The sequence below is a fragment of the Vanellus vanellus genome (assembly GCF_965231255.1).
Source record: "Vanellus vanellus genome assembly, chromosome: 2".
NCBI classification, from domain to species: Eukaryota; Metazoa; Chordata; class Aves; order Charadriiformes; family Charadriidae; genus Vanellus; species Vanellus vanellus.
This window is the reverse complement of record NC_138906.1, coordinates 114,384,635-114,401,452: the sequence shown is the minus strand read 5'-3', so window position 1 is coordinate 114,401,452 and position 16,818 is coordinate 114,384,635. Positions and strand designations below refer to the sequence as shown.

The following is a 16,818-nucleotide window of genomic DNA, read 5'->3' as shown; positions in this document are numbered from 1 at the left end:
AAAAAAATTCTGTCAGCACAGGATAGTACACAAGCCATTACTTCAGTCTTTCTGTTTATTTCTGTTTGAATGTGTGTGGGTTTGGGGTTTTTTTGTAATGCATCTATGGTAATTCTAATCCCGCTAATAGAGTATCAGTAAAAAGACACTAAAACTGCCTGTACAGTCTGTAGATATTTATAGCCTATCTTTGGCAATTTAGAGCTATAGTAATTATGGTTGTCAAACACATAAACAACAAGAAAACAGAGGTTAGCAAAGAATGAACACATGGTAAATGGCCTTTTTGAAAAGTGAAGCTAGAGTAATAACAGTTTACAGCAGTTTTGCATTGCTTTCCTTCCAAGTTCTCAAAGCATTTTCCTAAAATAAGTTCAAAACACTCCTGTGAAAAGGTAGGTGTATTATCTTTATGTTTATCTATGTAGAGAAACTGAGAACAAAAGTTGAAGTGACTTCTCGAGGTTCTCACAGTAGGTCAACAGCGTTTCGTATTAGAACGGAGTTTCCTTGATCTGCAATTTGCAACCTTGCCATTACATTGTCTTCTTTCCCGGAGAGTTCAGTACTGTTTTGTTCTGTAAATTAAGTACTGCTCAGAAAGAGCAGTGCCTCAATATTTGCTTTGAAAATTCTTCCCTTCTTCACTGTTGAAACAAGGAGCTGGATCGAAAAGCGTGCTTGAGCAAAAGGCTACAAGGCAGGAGGTGATTTGGGTCACTTTCCACCCAAAGCACCCTTGCCAGGCTCCTGCGATATCCCTGCACTGATGGGCAAGAGTAGACATTTGTACCTCTCTCTAAACACTCAGTCTCCAGCAGACAAGATGATGTGTTTCACCCTCTCCACTTGCATCTGTTGAAATGCAGCTGGCTCACTTCATGTAAACCTTTAAAGCTCACTTCAAGCAAAAGGGGTAGCGAGCATAATTTTAATTATTCAGTATCAAATGAGTTTGAGAGCGATTTTCCCCAAAAAACCTGCTGAGGCTTCTAAGTGAGGGAGTAATGGAGAGCCCTTTGAGCATCTCTCATCTGCATGCAACTTCCAGCAAGACAGGACCAGTAGGACAGAAGGCAGCTGACTGATGTACCAGCAGCATCGATACCTGCCAAAACAAAGAACTGGTGTCTTGCGTGTCTTCATCTGTACGCCAAAACACCTTGGATTCATTTTCTGTGGTCTATTCAGTGCCTGTATCTGAAAGAAAGCTGCAAATAGCTGATAAGACTATACCTCTGTTGTGGCATCAATACTTCAGTTCAAGGCATGTAGAGGCTTCCCTGCCCTCCTTCACGAAGGCAATGGCAACCTCTCCCAAGAATTCTCCCAGTATGGCCACACTGGCCTCCAACACTCAGGAGGACGTAATTGAAAATTATACAGTTGAACAGTTCCACCAAGCAGCTCAGACAATGACATACTCCGGTACTGAAAAAAAAACCCAAAGAGCACTGAAATGTATCCCCTGGGTATCCTCGCTGCTGTCAGATAGACAGGAATTTCAACAATATTTCTGAAAAATAACTAGATATTTCCTTTCATGGGCAGCATTCAAATTAACAGCTAAGTGCAGACAGCCAAGATTAATCTGCCCATTAACAGCTGAAAACAAAACTGTTGCTCAAAATTTTGTAGTTCCGTTGGAGGCAAAAAACTCTGATGATTTTACTCAATGCCTGTGGCGTAAACTAAGTTTCAGAAATATAACATCTGCAGAAATCATATTCCGCCCAAATACAGTATATTAACTTTGAAGCATATAAGATCTTGGGGAAGAGCTGAAAACAATGTATTAATTATATAGCAAATAGAAATAATGCTTTCAGTCTCAAAGTATTGGGGCTATGACTGGCGTTCTGCTAAACGGATTTTTGTCTTTTACCGTTCTTCTCACCATCTCTTGTTATTTCTTTGTAGAGCTACAAGCAACCGTCCGCTTTTATAGTTACACAGCATCCCTTACCAAATACTGTCAAAGATTTCTGGCGGCTGGTCCTAGATTATCACTGCACTTCAATAGTTATGCTGAACGATGTCGATCCGGCACAAGTAAGTCCAGAAAACTGCTCCATTCAACAGAGGAGTGCTAGCGCCTCAGCATTTCAGCACGTGCGATTCAGAACAGGTTTAGGATGTAATTAGTTTTATAAAACAACATTAAATACTAACACACTAAAAAACGGATTTGTGGCTTACACAGATATATGTAGGTAAAGACGAATAAATCAGACCATCAGCAACTTCTCCACCAAAATGTTAATGTACACACACATAAGTGCATGCGCCTGTAATTTATTCTGGTAAGAAAACATGCTTTGGGAAGAGCTGCTAAAAACCCAAAAATGATGGTTGTAGAATTCTGACTCAAGTCTGAAACACACTAATAATAGCCAAAAGTCATAAACAGAACCCAACAGCTATTCATTAGCCTGCCTGAAACAGGTCAGCGACATTGGTCTGCTTACCAGGGCATAGGTGTTCCCAGTGTGAAAAATCTGTGTTGTGTTTGGCACAAAATGACATTGTTAGCACGGAGATAGGAACTAAACAAGATTGGAGACTAAACATCCTTCGGAAGAGAAAACAGAGCAGCGAAACGTATGGGGGAATGTAATTACCTTACGAAAGAGTTGTGCACGCTGTACATGTTCTTTAGGAAATTGGAAAACTGTACCTAGTGGTTTGGCAATTTAATCACTAGCATTAATCACTAAGTGTCCTAGAGCCTGGCTCGCAACTGCGCGATTCCAAGTTCTTACACAGATATAATTTCCTTGGTTCCAAGAAACTGCACCAGCCGTCTGCTGGAATAACGTGGTGGTAATCTGGATTCTTAATACACAAATATTTGCTAATTATTGGTTAAGAGAAGTTATTCTTTTTTATAGCAGACTGCAAGTTCTTTTTATTCTTGAGGTGATCAAGAATCTTTTTAGTTTTGTTGAGTATTGCTCAGACCTAGAAAAATGTTTCCTTCTATTTCTTTTTAACATGCAGAATTTGTTTTTAAAACATACTAATCTTCGGTTTTGTCTTTCAAAGGATTGTGTAGGAATTCCACACGCTATTTTAAAGACTGACTTTCTGATTCCAAGCCCTTAACTGTCTACAGGGAGAAAAATAGAAATGAAAGACAAAACTTTTATTCATGAGTCTAAGATTATTTTCTGAGTGAATAAGGAAAGACTCAAGGGAGTCAGACTGTTAGGGGCTGCTGAACAGAGTTTTTTTAATTTGTGGGCTGTGTTTTGAATTTACAATACTGCATGGCTATTTCAAGCATTTATTAGCCTCCCAGGCTTTTAAAAGCTATTGGGATATGCAGTTAATGCACCTGCCTCTGCAGTATGTTAAACCTTTTCCCTCTAATGTGAGTAACAATCTTTTCATTAGGAATAAATCTCAAAACCCTCAGAGCAAATGGAAGTGGAGAGAGGGCAGAGCTTATTAAAAACACACATTACATTCAGATTTATTAATAATTACTGTTATCATTATTATTTATGTATATATGGCGTGTTTACAGTTCTGTTTAGATATTACAATTTATGTGGATTGTTATGGTCTACTGGGAAATGAAATTCAACCCTTCACAGTGACTCTGACTTAAAGAGAGTCACTAGCATCACATGCATGCAAAATGCGCAGACCTAAATGCTTTTGGTTTCGTTAGAACTTGAAAATCTTGACTTCCTAAAACAGCTCCAGCAAACAGCTCTGCTTATTATCATTCAAGCATTTTTCAAAGATCTGTTAGAGCAGTATTCCTGTGTATTTGAAAGACGTGTACTAAATTGTGCACATGTTAAATTATCTGAGCACTGGCATTTGCATTAGTTGTATGCATTATATTTTGCTATCCTCTACACTAGCATATTTCATAATAAAAATTTATGTAAGATTTAGACGGTATTATGGAAAGCAATTTGCTCAGCAGACCAAATTGGGGGGGGGGGGGGGGGGGGCGTTCAAATAAATGAAAATATATTTTCCTACTCAATTTCTGGTTTTAACTTGTTAAAGTGAACTCCTGCAAATCAGACCCTGTTCTCTTTTTAATTGATGTAGTAAATGATTATGTTTCCCTAAAATGTAGTCATCTCTAAATGGCTTTGTTGAGGAATAAGTGTTATAAGAAATGCAAAACAACATCTGGAGTAAATGTGATTTGTCAGCTCAGCTCTGGATCACCAACAGCAATGCAGCAGAATGAAGACCACAGCTGTTTTACTGAATGAAATAAAGTTCCAAATATGACATCAATGCTTCTGCAAGCAAACAAAATTTCATGAGCTCATACTTAATTTTGGTGAATGCTTGCAAAAGCTACATGCTTGAACTGCCATAAATATCCCTGGAAAAAAAAATCATTAGGATTTTTTCCATTTTTATGGAGAAAAAAAAAACAGACAAGCAGAGTCTAGCTTCAAAAACCTCCTTGCAATGTGTTGATTTAATCTTTAAAGTATTAACACAGATGATAATTGGTTCCTGGATTAAGCCACCATGATATTATTAGACGCTAAAACTGTGCAAGATAATGGTAATGTTACTTTGTGATCTTTGGATACCTAGAAGTAATGTTTTCTGAGCACTAAAGAAAGCATAATTACTATTTTCAGGTGACATTCATAAGATGAAATTGAGCAGTTGATGAAAATTTAAAGCAACGCTGCTTTTAGCCAATACGGTCAGTCACAGCTGAAACAGATGTGAAAGTTAAGTCCTGAGTTTTGAGAACTGATGCACCCTTCAGCATATAAAGCACACATGCCGATGTAGCTTGAATTATTACCAAGTTTTCAGGACAGTGGGAGATACCAAGCCTTTGGTCTTTAGGCTTCACGCTGTCTCCGAGATATGGTAATATTTGACAGCATCCTCCTGTCTCGTCATACGGTATTGCAGAATTGACACCGAGTGTCAGAGATGTGTTACTCGAAATACCAGAGAATGGCGAGTAGAGCAGCAAGCAATGGCATGTCCAGTTAAGTGAAAAGGCATTTGTTTAAACTTGTTCCGCACGTGTAAAAGCTGAGTGCTCGAAAACGATGGAGGATGGTGCGTTGTGTATTTTATAAAGATACTGTGTGAGAATGTCAGTAATGAATGTAGCACAAAGAAAAATCTAGAAAAGTATATTGAGGCGGCCTGAAATTCAAAGTGATTAACTGTGCTGTTTTGTGTTTGTTATCTTCTATAGCTGTGTCCTCAGTACTGGCCAGAAAATGGGGTACACCGACACGGTCCTATTCAGGTGGAGTTTGTATCAGCTGATTTAGAAGAAGACATAATCAGCCGGATATTCCGAATTTATAATGCCGCCAGAGTAAGGATGTTATTTGCAAAACAGTTCTGTCTGAGTAGATGAGTTGACTCTTTTCAAGTCACAATGAAATGAAAGTTAAACTCACATAAAACCATTCTCATTTTTCAGCTTAGTTTTTTGAGAGCAACAGTGCAATACAGAGTCCCATCATAATCAATGAGAAAAAAACCTTCTATGTGTAATTAAAGTCAAAAATATTTTAATGCATATCCCAAGTGTGTTAAATGCAAATGAAATAAATGCAGTGTTCAGATTGGTAGCCAAGAAATGCCAAAATCCATGCTGTTTTCAACAGTTTGAAATTAGCCATCTTGCATATTTGTATCCTGTGTCATGTGAAGAAAGTTGTGCACCGATACTAGGCGTGTTTCTCAATACCAGTCCCGGGCTTTTAGTGGAGATCTTGTCCCACTAATCACACTTCATTGTATATGTAAGCGCTTGAGAAGGACGAGTACGTTCTCATATTCAGCTTTTATGCTCCCATAAAGTTGGCAGAAGACTAAAAGAGGCATGTCTTTCAAACTGAGTGCAGAAAAGATTCCACCACAGACCAGGCATCTCTTCCATTCCAGATGAAGAGAGCCTTGGCAATGGGCTGGTATCGATCCCCAAAGAACCATAGCTAGGAATAAGCTGCATTCCCTGCTGAAAAAAAGACGGGAAATACCCTGAGATCTGGGAGCTGTCAGGACAGTGAGAGAAGGGTCCCCGAAACACACACAAAAGCACGCTAATATCCAAACAGGGAAGCAGGTTGTAAGCTTCGAGATATTTCTTTAATACGGTGAAAGCCTTGCATTCACAGTAAACGTGGCAACATAAAACCACAATCTGCAGCAGCATTAACATGAGCTTCAGCAGGCACTGGGTCTGGCTGATGTGCTTTGGGAAGAGGGGCCGTCCGTAGCATGAAACGGGCCAGGAAATCAGTAGATTCCAAATTTTGACATAAAGCAGACAGAACCCGTTGAAGAACATATCTAATGCTGCATCCACTTTGGTTTATTCCCTTATCTTGTTAATCTTCCATCCTCTCTATTACCTTTTACTATAGAGAAAAAATTGTAATGTCAACGTTTCTGTGTGTTGCTCGTTTTAAGTGGCACTAAAATGCCCTCACTTTGCACAGAAGTGAAAGTGGCAAATCCTAGACTACAAAAACAGTTTTCATGTGTGTTTATTATGCCCTTTTCAAAGGACTGTAATTTTCTGCCACTAACACTTGTTCTATGCTCCTTTTTTATTTTAAATCACCATAAAGCAACTGTTCAGTAACGTTTCACCAGAGGGGTTCTGACTGCTGCAGTAGCACACAATAAAATAAAATGTAGTTAGATTTTTTATAAGCCAGAAAAATCTGAGAGTTTCTTTGGTCTTTTAAATGTTTCCTGCTTTAAAATATCTTGAGAGGTTTTGACCTTTCTTGTAAAAAAAAGACAGAAGCGTGCAAACATTCTTCAAAATGCTGAAGTATATGAGAAAAAGAAGGCATATAGTCGAAGTTGTGTTGCAGCTCCCTCTTTGCTCCCAAGTTCCTGCTATGATATTAATTAATTATTTGCTTGATCCTGCAGCTGTACCATTGCTCTATTCCAGTCTATTTGTATAGCACTCTTTGAAACCTCTTATTCTAATAACTCTGTTGGAAATTAAAAGTCATAACTCCTCAAGGGCAGCTGAAATTACATTAGTAGTTTGTCAGCGGTGATCTGCTTGCACAACTTTCCTCAGTGATGCGCATAACTTAATTATGGCCCCAAAAAATGCTATTATTTTTTCTGCTTGTTGTCTGAATCTCTACAGCCCCAAGACGGCTACCGGATGGTGCAGCAGTTCCAGTTCCTGGGATGGCCCATGTACAGAGACACTCCAGTTTCTAAACGCTCCTTCTTGAAGCTCATCCGCCAAGTGGAGAAGTGGCAGGAAGAATATAATGGGGGAGAAGGACGCACAGTTGTACATTGCTTGTAAGTACTGGAAACAGAAGAGAGAAAACAAAGGAATACTGTTACAGAATTTTTGCCAGGTTTTAAAAGATTTGTGAAGAGGTATCTGTTCTAATCTGGAACTGAATAAATAACACAGCTGCTCATTTAAAAGCTTTGAACACAAGAGGAATCGTATAATTTTTTATGCAGATTCATGAGTTTCTCTCTCCGTCCTTGGTAGACTCCTGTGAAAAGATGATGGGTACAAGTTAACTTTATTTTAACTAAAGGTGTCCAGTGACTTTTGCAAATGGAAAGGGTGCATATTTATTCAGAGTTAATCAAAACTGTACCTTCAGAACAAAATATCTCTTCTTTCTACAGATAAGGACTATAGAAATAAGTAGCATTGAAGGGGTGATTCCTCTTCCAGACATAAAGCACAGAAGTAAAAGTGGCATGATAGACCAGTTATGATGATCCTTTAATTGCCTTACCTTCCGCTAATAATGGTATATATTTTTGTCCTCCTGTGACCTTTGTGCTCCACTGGTGCAGATTCTCACCCACTCTGCCACCATCCTCCTTTTGGTAAGGTTCAATACTTGTACCTGCTGTTTGCTGTCAGCAGTAGCCGATCTTTTGAGACCGAGTCTTCAGTGCTTGAAGTCGTATCCATCTTCCTCTAATCATCTGCTCTAAGATGCTGCTATGATGGAGAAGGCACGTGCTAACATGAAAAGCACACGCTAATGCACTTTCAAAAGTTGGGACCCAATTTTAGAATGATGCAGGAAAATCTAAGACTGTATTAATAATTCCCACTATCACTGACCTTGAACAAGTCATTGCTCTTCAGTTTCCCCATCTGTAGAATGGGGATAATAATACTTTCATCAAAGGAGCATTGTGCAATGTGATTAATTAATGTTTTGAGATCTTTAGCTGAAAAGACCCTTTTGAAGTGTAAATTACTGTTATCTCTGAGGTGGTTGATGATATTAAATAGTTGTACAACATCACACATGCGTCACTTCCAGGCAGTAGAGAAAGAAAAAGCTCTAATATAATCCTTTTAAATGACTTTATTTTAATTAAAATTCTCAAAGAGTCCCACAATATCAGGCAATATTTTGGCAGCAGAGAGCATTCTTTTCACACTGCCTGGTTGTGACAGATGTGCGACGTTGTAGCTTCCTTTGAAAATCAACCATTTGCGAAGCTGGTTTGAAAGACCCGCTACCTAACTAGTCTGCACTCTGGCAATTATTAAGGTTTATTATTTTCGGTGAGGCACAGCCTAAAGATTCTGATTAGAATAGCTGTAGAAATAATAGGGTTTCCAGAAAGAAAGAGATTCTCTCAAAGATTAAAAATAACCGGGGATAAAGTATTATTGAATACTGTATGTGATCATGCATACGAACGTTTGTGCCTGGCTTCTTTGTTAGCAAGTCACTTCGGGTTCTCATCCTCTGATACTGTGGGTGGAGGGGGAATACGTACACTTCTAAAAGTAGTCATTGGCAGGCAGCGGCCCCTCTGCCTGCTGCCAGGGGCTGAGCGCATCAGCCAGGGCAATATTGCAGCACCACCTAGTGCCACGCTAAAGGTGGGACCACCAGAAGGGCTCCTACAAAAGAGACTTTTGTCGCTTTTGCTCTTCCTCCAAAACACCTTTGGGCCCAGGAGGAAAGCACCGGGATCTGGAATAAAAGAACTCAGAGATCCACTTCCTCTGTTACATTTCCAGGGCTGATGTTCGTTGCAACGTTGTGTGTTTACAGTGCAAAGGGGCGTTGAACTGAATCTAAAAGTACCTCGTCCATATTTTAGCATCCTCTTTATGCTGTCTGAAGCGTTCGCTGAAGGGTGGTGCAAAACGCAGCCGTTCGGTTCCCTCCAGGCTTTCAGCCTGCTGAATTCTGAATCATAGCTTTGAGATCGTTCAGCCCATTAATTCCAATTAAAAATCGTGTTCGGCCTAGAGTTCGGCAGCCTTCGGGGGCAGTAATGTCCTGGGTTTTCTCCCTGCTGGAACTCATACCTTCTGTAGCCATGCCTGGTGCTGTAAGAACTTGTAACACAGAGTCAATTGTAACTGAACCATTTTATCATTTTTATTGTAGGAATGGAGGTGGCCGCAGTGGGACATTTTGTGCAATCAGTATTGTTTGTGAAATGCTTCAACATCAGAGGGCTGTTGACGTATTCCATGCTGTGAAGACACTGAGGAATAATAAGCCTAACATGGTGGACCTTCTGGTATGAGCTTTTAACTGCACCACTAAATAGAAAATGTTCCTTTTTCTCAGAAGACTCAGTAAGATTTCCAAGATTTGCAGTGGGAGTTGTTCACAAAGCAAGCAAGTCATTTTCAAAGGGGATAATGAAGTCACTTCACTTGTAAGAGTATTTTTACACTGCTTTCTTCCCAAGGAGACTTTGTCTCTGTTCATTTGAATTTTTTAAGAGTTTTAAACTTTCAGCCGAACATCCTTATTAATTTTCTTTTCTAGCAGGCTGAGCCAAGTGGAGAGCAGCCCTTGCATGGTAGAAATAATAGTTATGTAAAATGAAATGCCAGATTTTCAAATTATATATTTTATAAATAGCTTAATCGCCTAATATTTATCAAAGCCATGAATTTCAGTTTGACATCCAGAATATTGCATTTAATTATGGTTTCTCTATCTCATAGAAAGATTAAAGAAGTTCAGAAACAAGGGGCCATGTGCAATTATTTTCCTAGAGAGTGTTTTATGAGCTTTCTTTTTAAATGGAGAATTGCTGAAGTGCCAGCTGCTATGCCACAAGAGCTGCAGAACAGCTTAAACCAGCAGGTTCTTACACTCCAGTGTGTAGTTCTGTACTTGGAGATGGGAGTAGCGTGATACCCTGTTCTGAAGCCTGGGCTATAAAAGACATTGTTCTACAACATCCTGCTGTAGAGGTGGCTGCTTGAGAGGCAGCTGCATTCAATATGCCGTCATAGGCAGGAGGAAGCAGCATCTGAGCAGCTTCAGGGATGCTAACCCAATCTGAGCTATTTTTGCAAGCTCTGGTTAAACAATTTTGGGTCATATTTCAGCATCCTTTCTAAGCAGTGCCCAGGGCGAGGCAGGAGGCATCTCACGGAGCTGGTCTAGCCTCTTGTAATTTTAGGAGAGATCCCGCTGTCTCAGATGAGCTGCCAAAATCGGGGTGTGAAACACACTGGAGAATGGGCAGAAAGCGGGAATTTCTGTTGGGAGGCTTTCAGGCCTTGTGTAGATGGATAGGGCCATCCACTTCTCTACCACAGGTATCACTGCCCCTCATCTGTCCCATAGAAGAACGTCTCCCATCACATCCTCCATCAAAGTCATCTCATCTATCCTACCTGTGAAATCCCAGATCCTCCCCTAGGCGCTGCTCTGGCCAGCTCATGGGAAAAAAAGCCAGATGTTGCCAGCTGTGCGAAGCGAGGAGGGAGTTTACAAGCAGCACCACAGGGCCACGAGCCAGCAATGTGGAACTGTGAATCTTCTGTCGGTGAGGACTATCCAGCTTTCGCAGTGGTGGGAGGGAGCAGCTTATTTGGCTTCTCTTCCTCTAGTTTATATTCTCAGGAGGAGAATCATGCTGAGAACCATACATTTTATTTCCTAGATATTAAGAAAAATGTCCTACTTCTTCGTTCAGATAGTATAGTTTGGATAGAGACTTGGCAGGCCTGCTGTTCGCCGTTCTCACAGAGTTTAAGTCCACAGAACTCACTGATCTCTTATTCATTTATTTTATGGAAATAAAAGTAAATTACCAGTGTGAAGATGTACAGTGGAGGAAAACGCTCTCCATAAATTCCCATTTGTGACACTTCTCCAGGTATAGATTTGTCAGGCAGCTGTCTCTATTTTTCAGCAGAGAATTCTTTTAATCAAAAGCTAAATGTATTCTTTTAGAATACAAAAATAGCTTTTAGTAAATTGAGGGTGGTATTGAAAATGTCTGGTCGGTATTGAGAGGCCTTGTGAGGTCTTTTCATTAGGAGAACTCAAAGCAGTTGTGAAGGAGATCAATATTGTTTTCCTTATTTTACAGACAGAGGAACGAAGGCAGGGGACAGTCAGGATTTTTCCCATTATCATGTAATTCACTGACAAAGCAGAGGTAGAACCACATCTTCAGTCTCGGTCTGCCACTTTGTAGGAACAAATATTTGAATTAGCAAGGTTTCCATTTCCGTGAAGATTGTTCCACAGTAAAAGGGAATCAGGACAATTGAGTTCTTTTCCTGATCCTGTTACTGACTTTATCCTTTATGACCTTTCTTATATGAATGTGTCTTTGCCTCAGTTTCCACATCTGAAAAACGAGAACAATAATATTCGTCTACCCTTGTAAAATTCTGTGGTAAAAGATGAAGTGTTCAGAATTATAACAGTATTTCACAAAAATAGTTTCAAGACTGCTTCATCGATACCTGTTATGCACTTTCTGACTAGATGAAGGGCAATCTTCATGATCCATACTTAGAGATTCATCTCTTAATTTCATTGAAACCTCTGGTTTCCTGCAAGTGTAAAAATCTGAATGCCGCATCCATACAATATGGAAAAATCTATGAAATTATTCAGCCATCATACAAAGGTAACACATGGTATTACAGAATGCCCAAAGCATTTTGTGATAAATGTTATTGGACCTACCAGTAGATGTCCTAGAAAAAAAGAATAAATATACCTCTCTGAAGCTAGCTAACGTAAAGAGACTTTTAAGATTCACCATCAAGTGAATAATGAAAATGTACAAAGGACACACATGAGTGAACACAGTAGGAAATAATATATGTCTGGTCTTTAAGACAGGTATTGAGTTTACTAAAAATGACAGTTATTCTGCTGGATCAGTAAATCAGCATAAAAATGAGCATGGAAAAATGGAAATAGACGAGTGGCTGATCTCTTGTTTTGATCTGTGATGTAGTTATAGAATAATTTTCATTTATTTAGAAACATATATGCAATAAAAGCAGAAAAGGAATAATTTCCATAATACTCCTTTCCTTCCTTTCTTATTTTTTTTTCTCATTCTCAAGAAGACAGAAGCAGTTTACGAAACCCTGCAGGATCTTAAAACCTAACATACAACTCGTTCATAACTTTGGTGATATGTACACCTGAGATCTGTTTTCTTTTGAAGTGACAGCTCTCAACAAAAGAACTTAGAAATTGTCCATGCATGTTAATGGCTTTTTGATTGTTGTAGTATTATTTGGTCTCTTACATGTTAAGTTGGACTCTCTTCTCAGCTAAAATGTCACCCAAACTCACAAGTACAGGCCAAAAGAGTTAATCCTTTAAAACGTTTGCTTCAATGAAAAGGAGAATATATCTGAAGTGTAATTGTAATCTCCCTACTTGTGATACTGGGAAGGTGAAGGCTGAGTGCTGTTAGCTGGTTAACTCTGTTGTTCCTATATAATAGTACATGAATAATTATCTTTTATTAATTGGTTAAAGTGCATAAAAGAAAGAGGCATTTCAGTGGCAGAAGTAGTCATAAAACTTGCAGGTATTTCCAAAGGGAATTTTTAGAAGCCAGAGCCCTTGGATTCAGGGAACCCACACCTACTATTTCTTTTGGCTTTTTTGTGTCATTGAAATGTTTGTGGTATTGCTAAATATTGCAAGTAGCAAGGATGAAAACAGAAGAGGGATATGAGTACACACACAAAACTGTGAAGTCGTCAGTGACTGCATCGTTTAAAATCACAGAATTCTGGACTCATAGAATCGTTTTGGTTGGAAGAGACCTTTAAGATCCTCAAGTCTAACCATTAACCTAACACTGCCAAGTTACCACTAAACCATGTCCCCCAGCGCTACATCTACCCATCTTTTAAATACCTCCAGGGATGGCAACTCGACCACTTCCCTAGGCAGCCTGTTCCAATGCTTGACAACCCTTACAATGAAGACATTTTTCCTACTATCCAATCTAAACCTCCCCTGACACAACTTGAGGCCGTTTGCTCTTGTCCTGTTGCCTGTTAGGTGGGAGAAGAGACTGACCCCCACTTGGCTACAACCTCCTTTCAGGTAGTTGTAGACACTGATAAGGTCTCTCCTCAGCCTCCTTGTCTCCAGGCTAAACCACCCCAGTTCCCTCAGCCGCTCCTCATAAGACTTGTGCTCTAGACCCCTCACCAGTGCCGAGTACAGGGGGATGATCACTTCCCTAGTCCTGCTCACCACACTATTTCTGTTACAAGCCAGGATGCTATTGGCCTTCTTGGCTACCTAGGCACACTGCTGGCTCATATTTAGCTGGCTGCTGACCAACATCCCCAGGTCCTTTTCTGCCAGGCAGCTTTCCAGCCACTCTTCCCCAAGTCTGTAGCACTGCATGGGGTTGTCATGGCCCAAGTGAAGGAGCCGGCACTCAGCCTTTTTGAACCTCACCATTGGCCTCGGCCCATCGATCCAGCCTGTCCAGATCCCTCTGTAGAGCCTTCCTGCCCTCAAGCAGATCCCACACAACTTGGTGTCGTCTGCAGACTTAGCCAGGGTGCCCTCGATCCCCTCGTCCAGATCATTGATAAAGATATTAAACAGAACCGGCCCCAGGTTATAACAGTTGCAGAGTGGGTGAGGGTCAGTCAAAAGCATTGACCTCTCTGTGCCACTGAAGACGTGAAGGGGACAATGTCGTGACCCTTCATCTCTGAAGGGTGCGGACAGGGTTTGCATGCCACGGGAAGGGGATTTTTCTGGGATGGGCCCCGTCTCCAAGCAGCTGCAAATGAAACCAGCAGGTCTGCATTTGAAGCATAGGACTGACACCTGAAAACTTAGCCTGGGTAACAGAAGAGCTGTTAAGAGCCTAACTTACACATCACCATAATTCCTAAATATTAGTTTAAATTAATCCAATTAATTTAGCTCAAGCCTGATTTCACAGTGCCCATTGCAGTGGAAGAAGACAGTATTTCAGCGTGGCTTTGGGTTGCCCATAGCGGAGGAACTGTAAGCAGCTCTTGCCCTGAAATGTAGCAAGCATATGAACAACTTTATAATAAAAGTTGCGATCTGGGAAGTACTAGACACTGGGTCTATTTTAAGATAAACATTTCCAGGGAGGAATTTCAATAACTCCAATTCTGGTAAAGCGCTACATGAGCATTTTGACACATGACAGAAGGCTTGCAAGTCAATTTGCTCGTGTGTAGTCAATTTTTCTCATACAAGTGTATTAGAGCAGCTAAATATGCATCTAATATGAACAGTACCATAAGTTACTGTCTGTAGTGTCTATTGTCTGGTTAATGTAAAGATTTTCTTATCTGAATATAAATTGGATTTACAAACTGGTTCCCATTGACATCAGCTGATAGTAAATAATTTTAACAGAAGAGAAATATTGATCCCCTTAATTAAGTTCCTTCAATAACTGACTTTGTGGTTTTCTTTTGATTTTTCAGGATCAATACAAATTCTGCTATGAAGTGGCTTTGGAATACTTGAATTCTGGCTGATTGCATAAACAGCACAGACGAAGTTCCTCCTTTCACCACCACAAACAAAGCAAGTCACTTCATGATATCTGTGTAAATGAGATGAAGACTTCTCAGTGTTATGCTTATACTGCTTTGTATAATTGGCTCTTTTTAAGAGCCCAAAAAGATGTTTATAAAACCGCTTGCACTGCCCGTTTTCCACTATAATGCCGCTGCTTGACACCCATATGAACGTACACCAAACCACATGGCAGTTGTTGAACACTGTATTCATACATAGCCATTGATGTGGTGAAGCAGCATAGTCCTCTGGTAAATAAGAGAGCACAATTATATTCTTATGAAGGAATTTGTACTTTTCTGTTATATTTCGTTGCCTGTGATTCTCAGTTATTGTCACAGCCTAGTGTACATTTCTGTTCTGTGGAGAATGCTGTCTGGCATTTTGATAATATATGATTTTAGTTATATTTGTATTCTAACACGTGCATAATAAATGAATCATATGTAGCTTATCTGAACTAATGGAAAGACATGTACCAAATCATGTTAACTTTGTTGAGTTGTAATTTCTATCCACTTTGTACCATTTCAGAGAGAGAATCTTGATAGAAATACAGTTAGAAAATACAAAATACAGGATGCTCAGATTAATATATCCAAAGCTTTTTCATTTGTTTATATTGTAAATATTTTTTGATTTCATCAAATTATTTATTCATTAAAATGAATTTTTTGTGAAGCACAGTGAGTGACAATCATTTTTATTAAGCGCTGGAAATGCTTACTGTATGATAGTGTAAACATTTGTTTACCTTGTATGGATTCTCAACTCAATAAATAATTACATACATGATAAAATCTCGTTTAATTTAATATCTCTTGGCATCTGAGTGCCTTCAGCTAAGCCTCTTTTCAGATTAATTCTTGTAAATACTGAGCTGCCTCCAGAGTGTGTTTATTGCGTGATCCAGTGTTGATCCGGCCAATAGCAAGATGTGCCGTGCCAGTGTATAAAGAGGTGAATTGTATGTTTAAAGATGCACATGCACAAATGGAGAACCCGAAAATTGCCCTGCTGTGTGAAGAAGAGATGATGTTGGGCTTGCCAGTACTCAGTCTTGTCACAGCATTCCTCTGCAGCCCTGAGCACGCCCTGCCGGTCGCTCTGCTGCGAAAGGGGTGATGCTTTATTTGTTCTTGGGAAGAAGGGCTGTTGCGAGGGGGAAGTAGTTCCTCGTGTTGAAGATACCCGTACTAGAGTGACTGAGGGGGTTAAAAAGTGAGTAAAACTGCTCTGTTACAAGGGCTGTTACCAGTTCTGCCCCTGGACGTCATTAAAGCTCCTGCCTGTCCTGAGAATGGCTGCACTGCACTGCCATGGCATTTGGATGATTCCTTTTTCTCCCACGCACTCTGACCAGTGTTTGACCAGGCTGGGACTTGCCTCGTGTTCATGGATGTAGGAAGCACAGCAGAGAAGCAGCAAGAAAGGGGAATGAGCCAGCAATGGTTTGCTGCACCATCCTTGGGAATTGCAGATCTTTCTCTCACCCAGCAGTATCAAGGAGACATTGCAGAGGGAGCAACTTCTCAATACTGGAGCCTTCCAAATGTATGTGGAAACCCAATGCAGGGAAGCAGCAACTGCACAGTATTTCAGTTCTTAAAAAGATCATTTTAATATGCTAGCCATCTGGGATGGGGACAGTAGGTATATAAATGTATCAAAGTCAAAATGTTTTGAGAGCCTCTAAATCGAAGAGATCCAGCTTGGGTAGAATGACTCACAGCTTGTCAACCGCTAGTTCAAAACCACTGCAAAATTCAGATCTGAAGACACGAGGATAGGCTTCCTCCGCAGATGGAAAGCATCTCTTTTAAAATTGCTTTAAAACATAGCTGGCAGGTACCGGCCGTTGCTATAAATTGCATAGAGGTACTGAAGAACTTAGGAAAAACAACCCCTGCCCTGAGAAGAATGATGGTCCTCGAATAAATCCTGTAGCATTTCAGCCAGTTGTAGCAAATGCTCTGATTCATTTGGAAAACCT

At 40.0% G+C, this 16,818-nt stretch overlaps 1 protein-coding gene across 1 annotated transcript in view; it reads left to right on the top strand.

The window, feature by feature from the left end:
• LOC309686748 (receptor-type tyrosine-protein phosphatase mu) overlaps positions 1–15,506 on the top strand; it is a 34,694-nt gene extending 19,188 nt beyond the window's left edge. The window contains exons 7-11 of the mRNA XM_082499495.1: positions 1,921–2,052; positions 5,207–5,332; positions 7,139–7,302; positions 9,393–9,528; positions 14,729–15,506. Of these exons, the coding sequence (XP_082355621.1) occupies positions 1,921–2,052; positions 5,207–5,332; positions 7,139–7,302; positions 9,393–9,528; positions 14,729–14,782 (612 nt within the window). The 3' untranslated portion in view covers positions 14,783–15,506. The remainder of the gene's footprint in view (positions 1–1,920; positions 2,053–5,206; positions 5,333–7,138; positions 7,303–9,392; positions 9,529–14,728) is intronic.
• Positions 15,507–16,818: the final 1,312 nt, after the last annotated feature.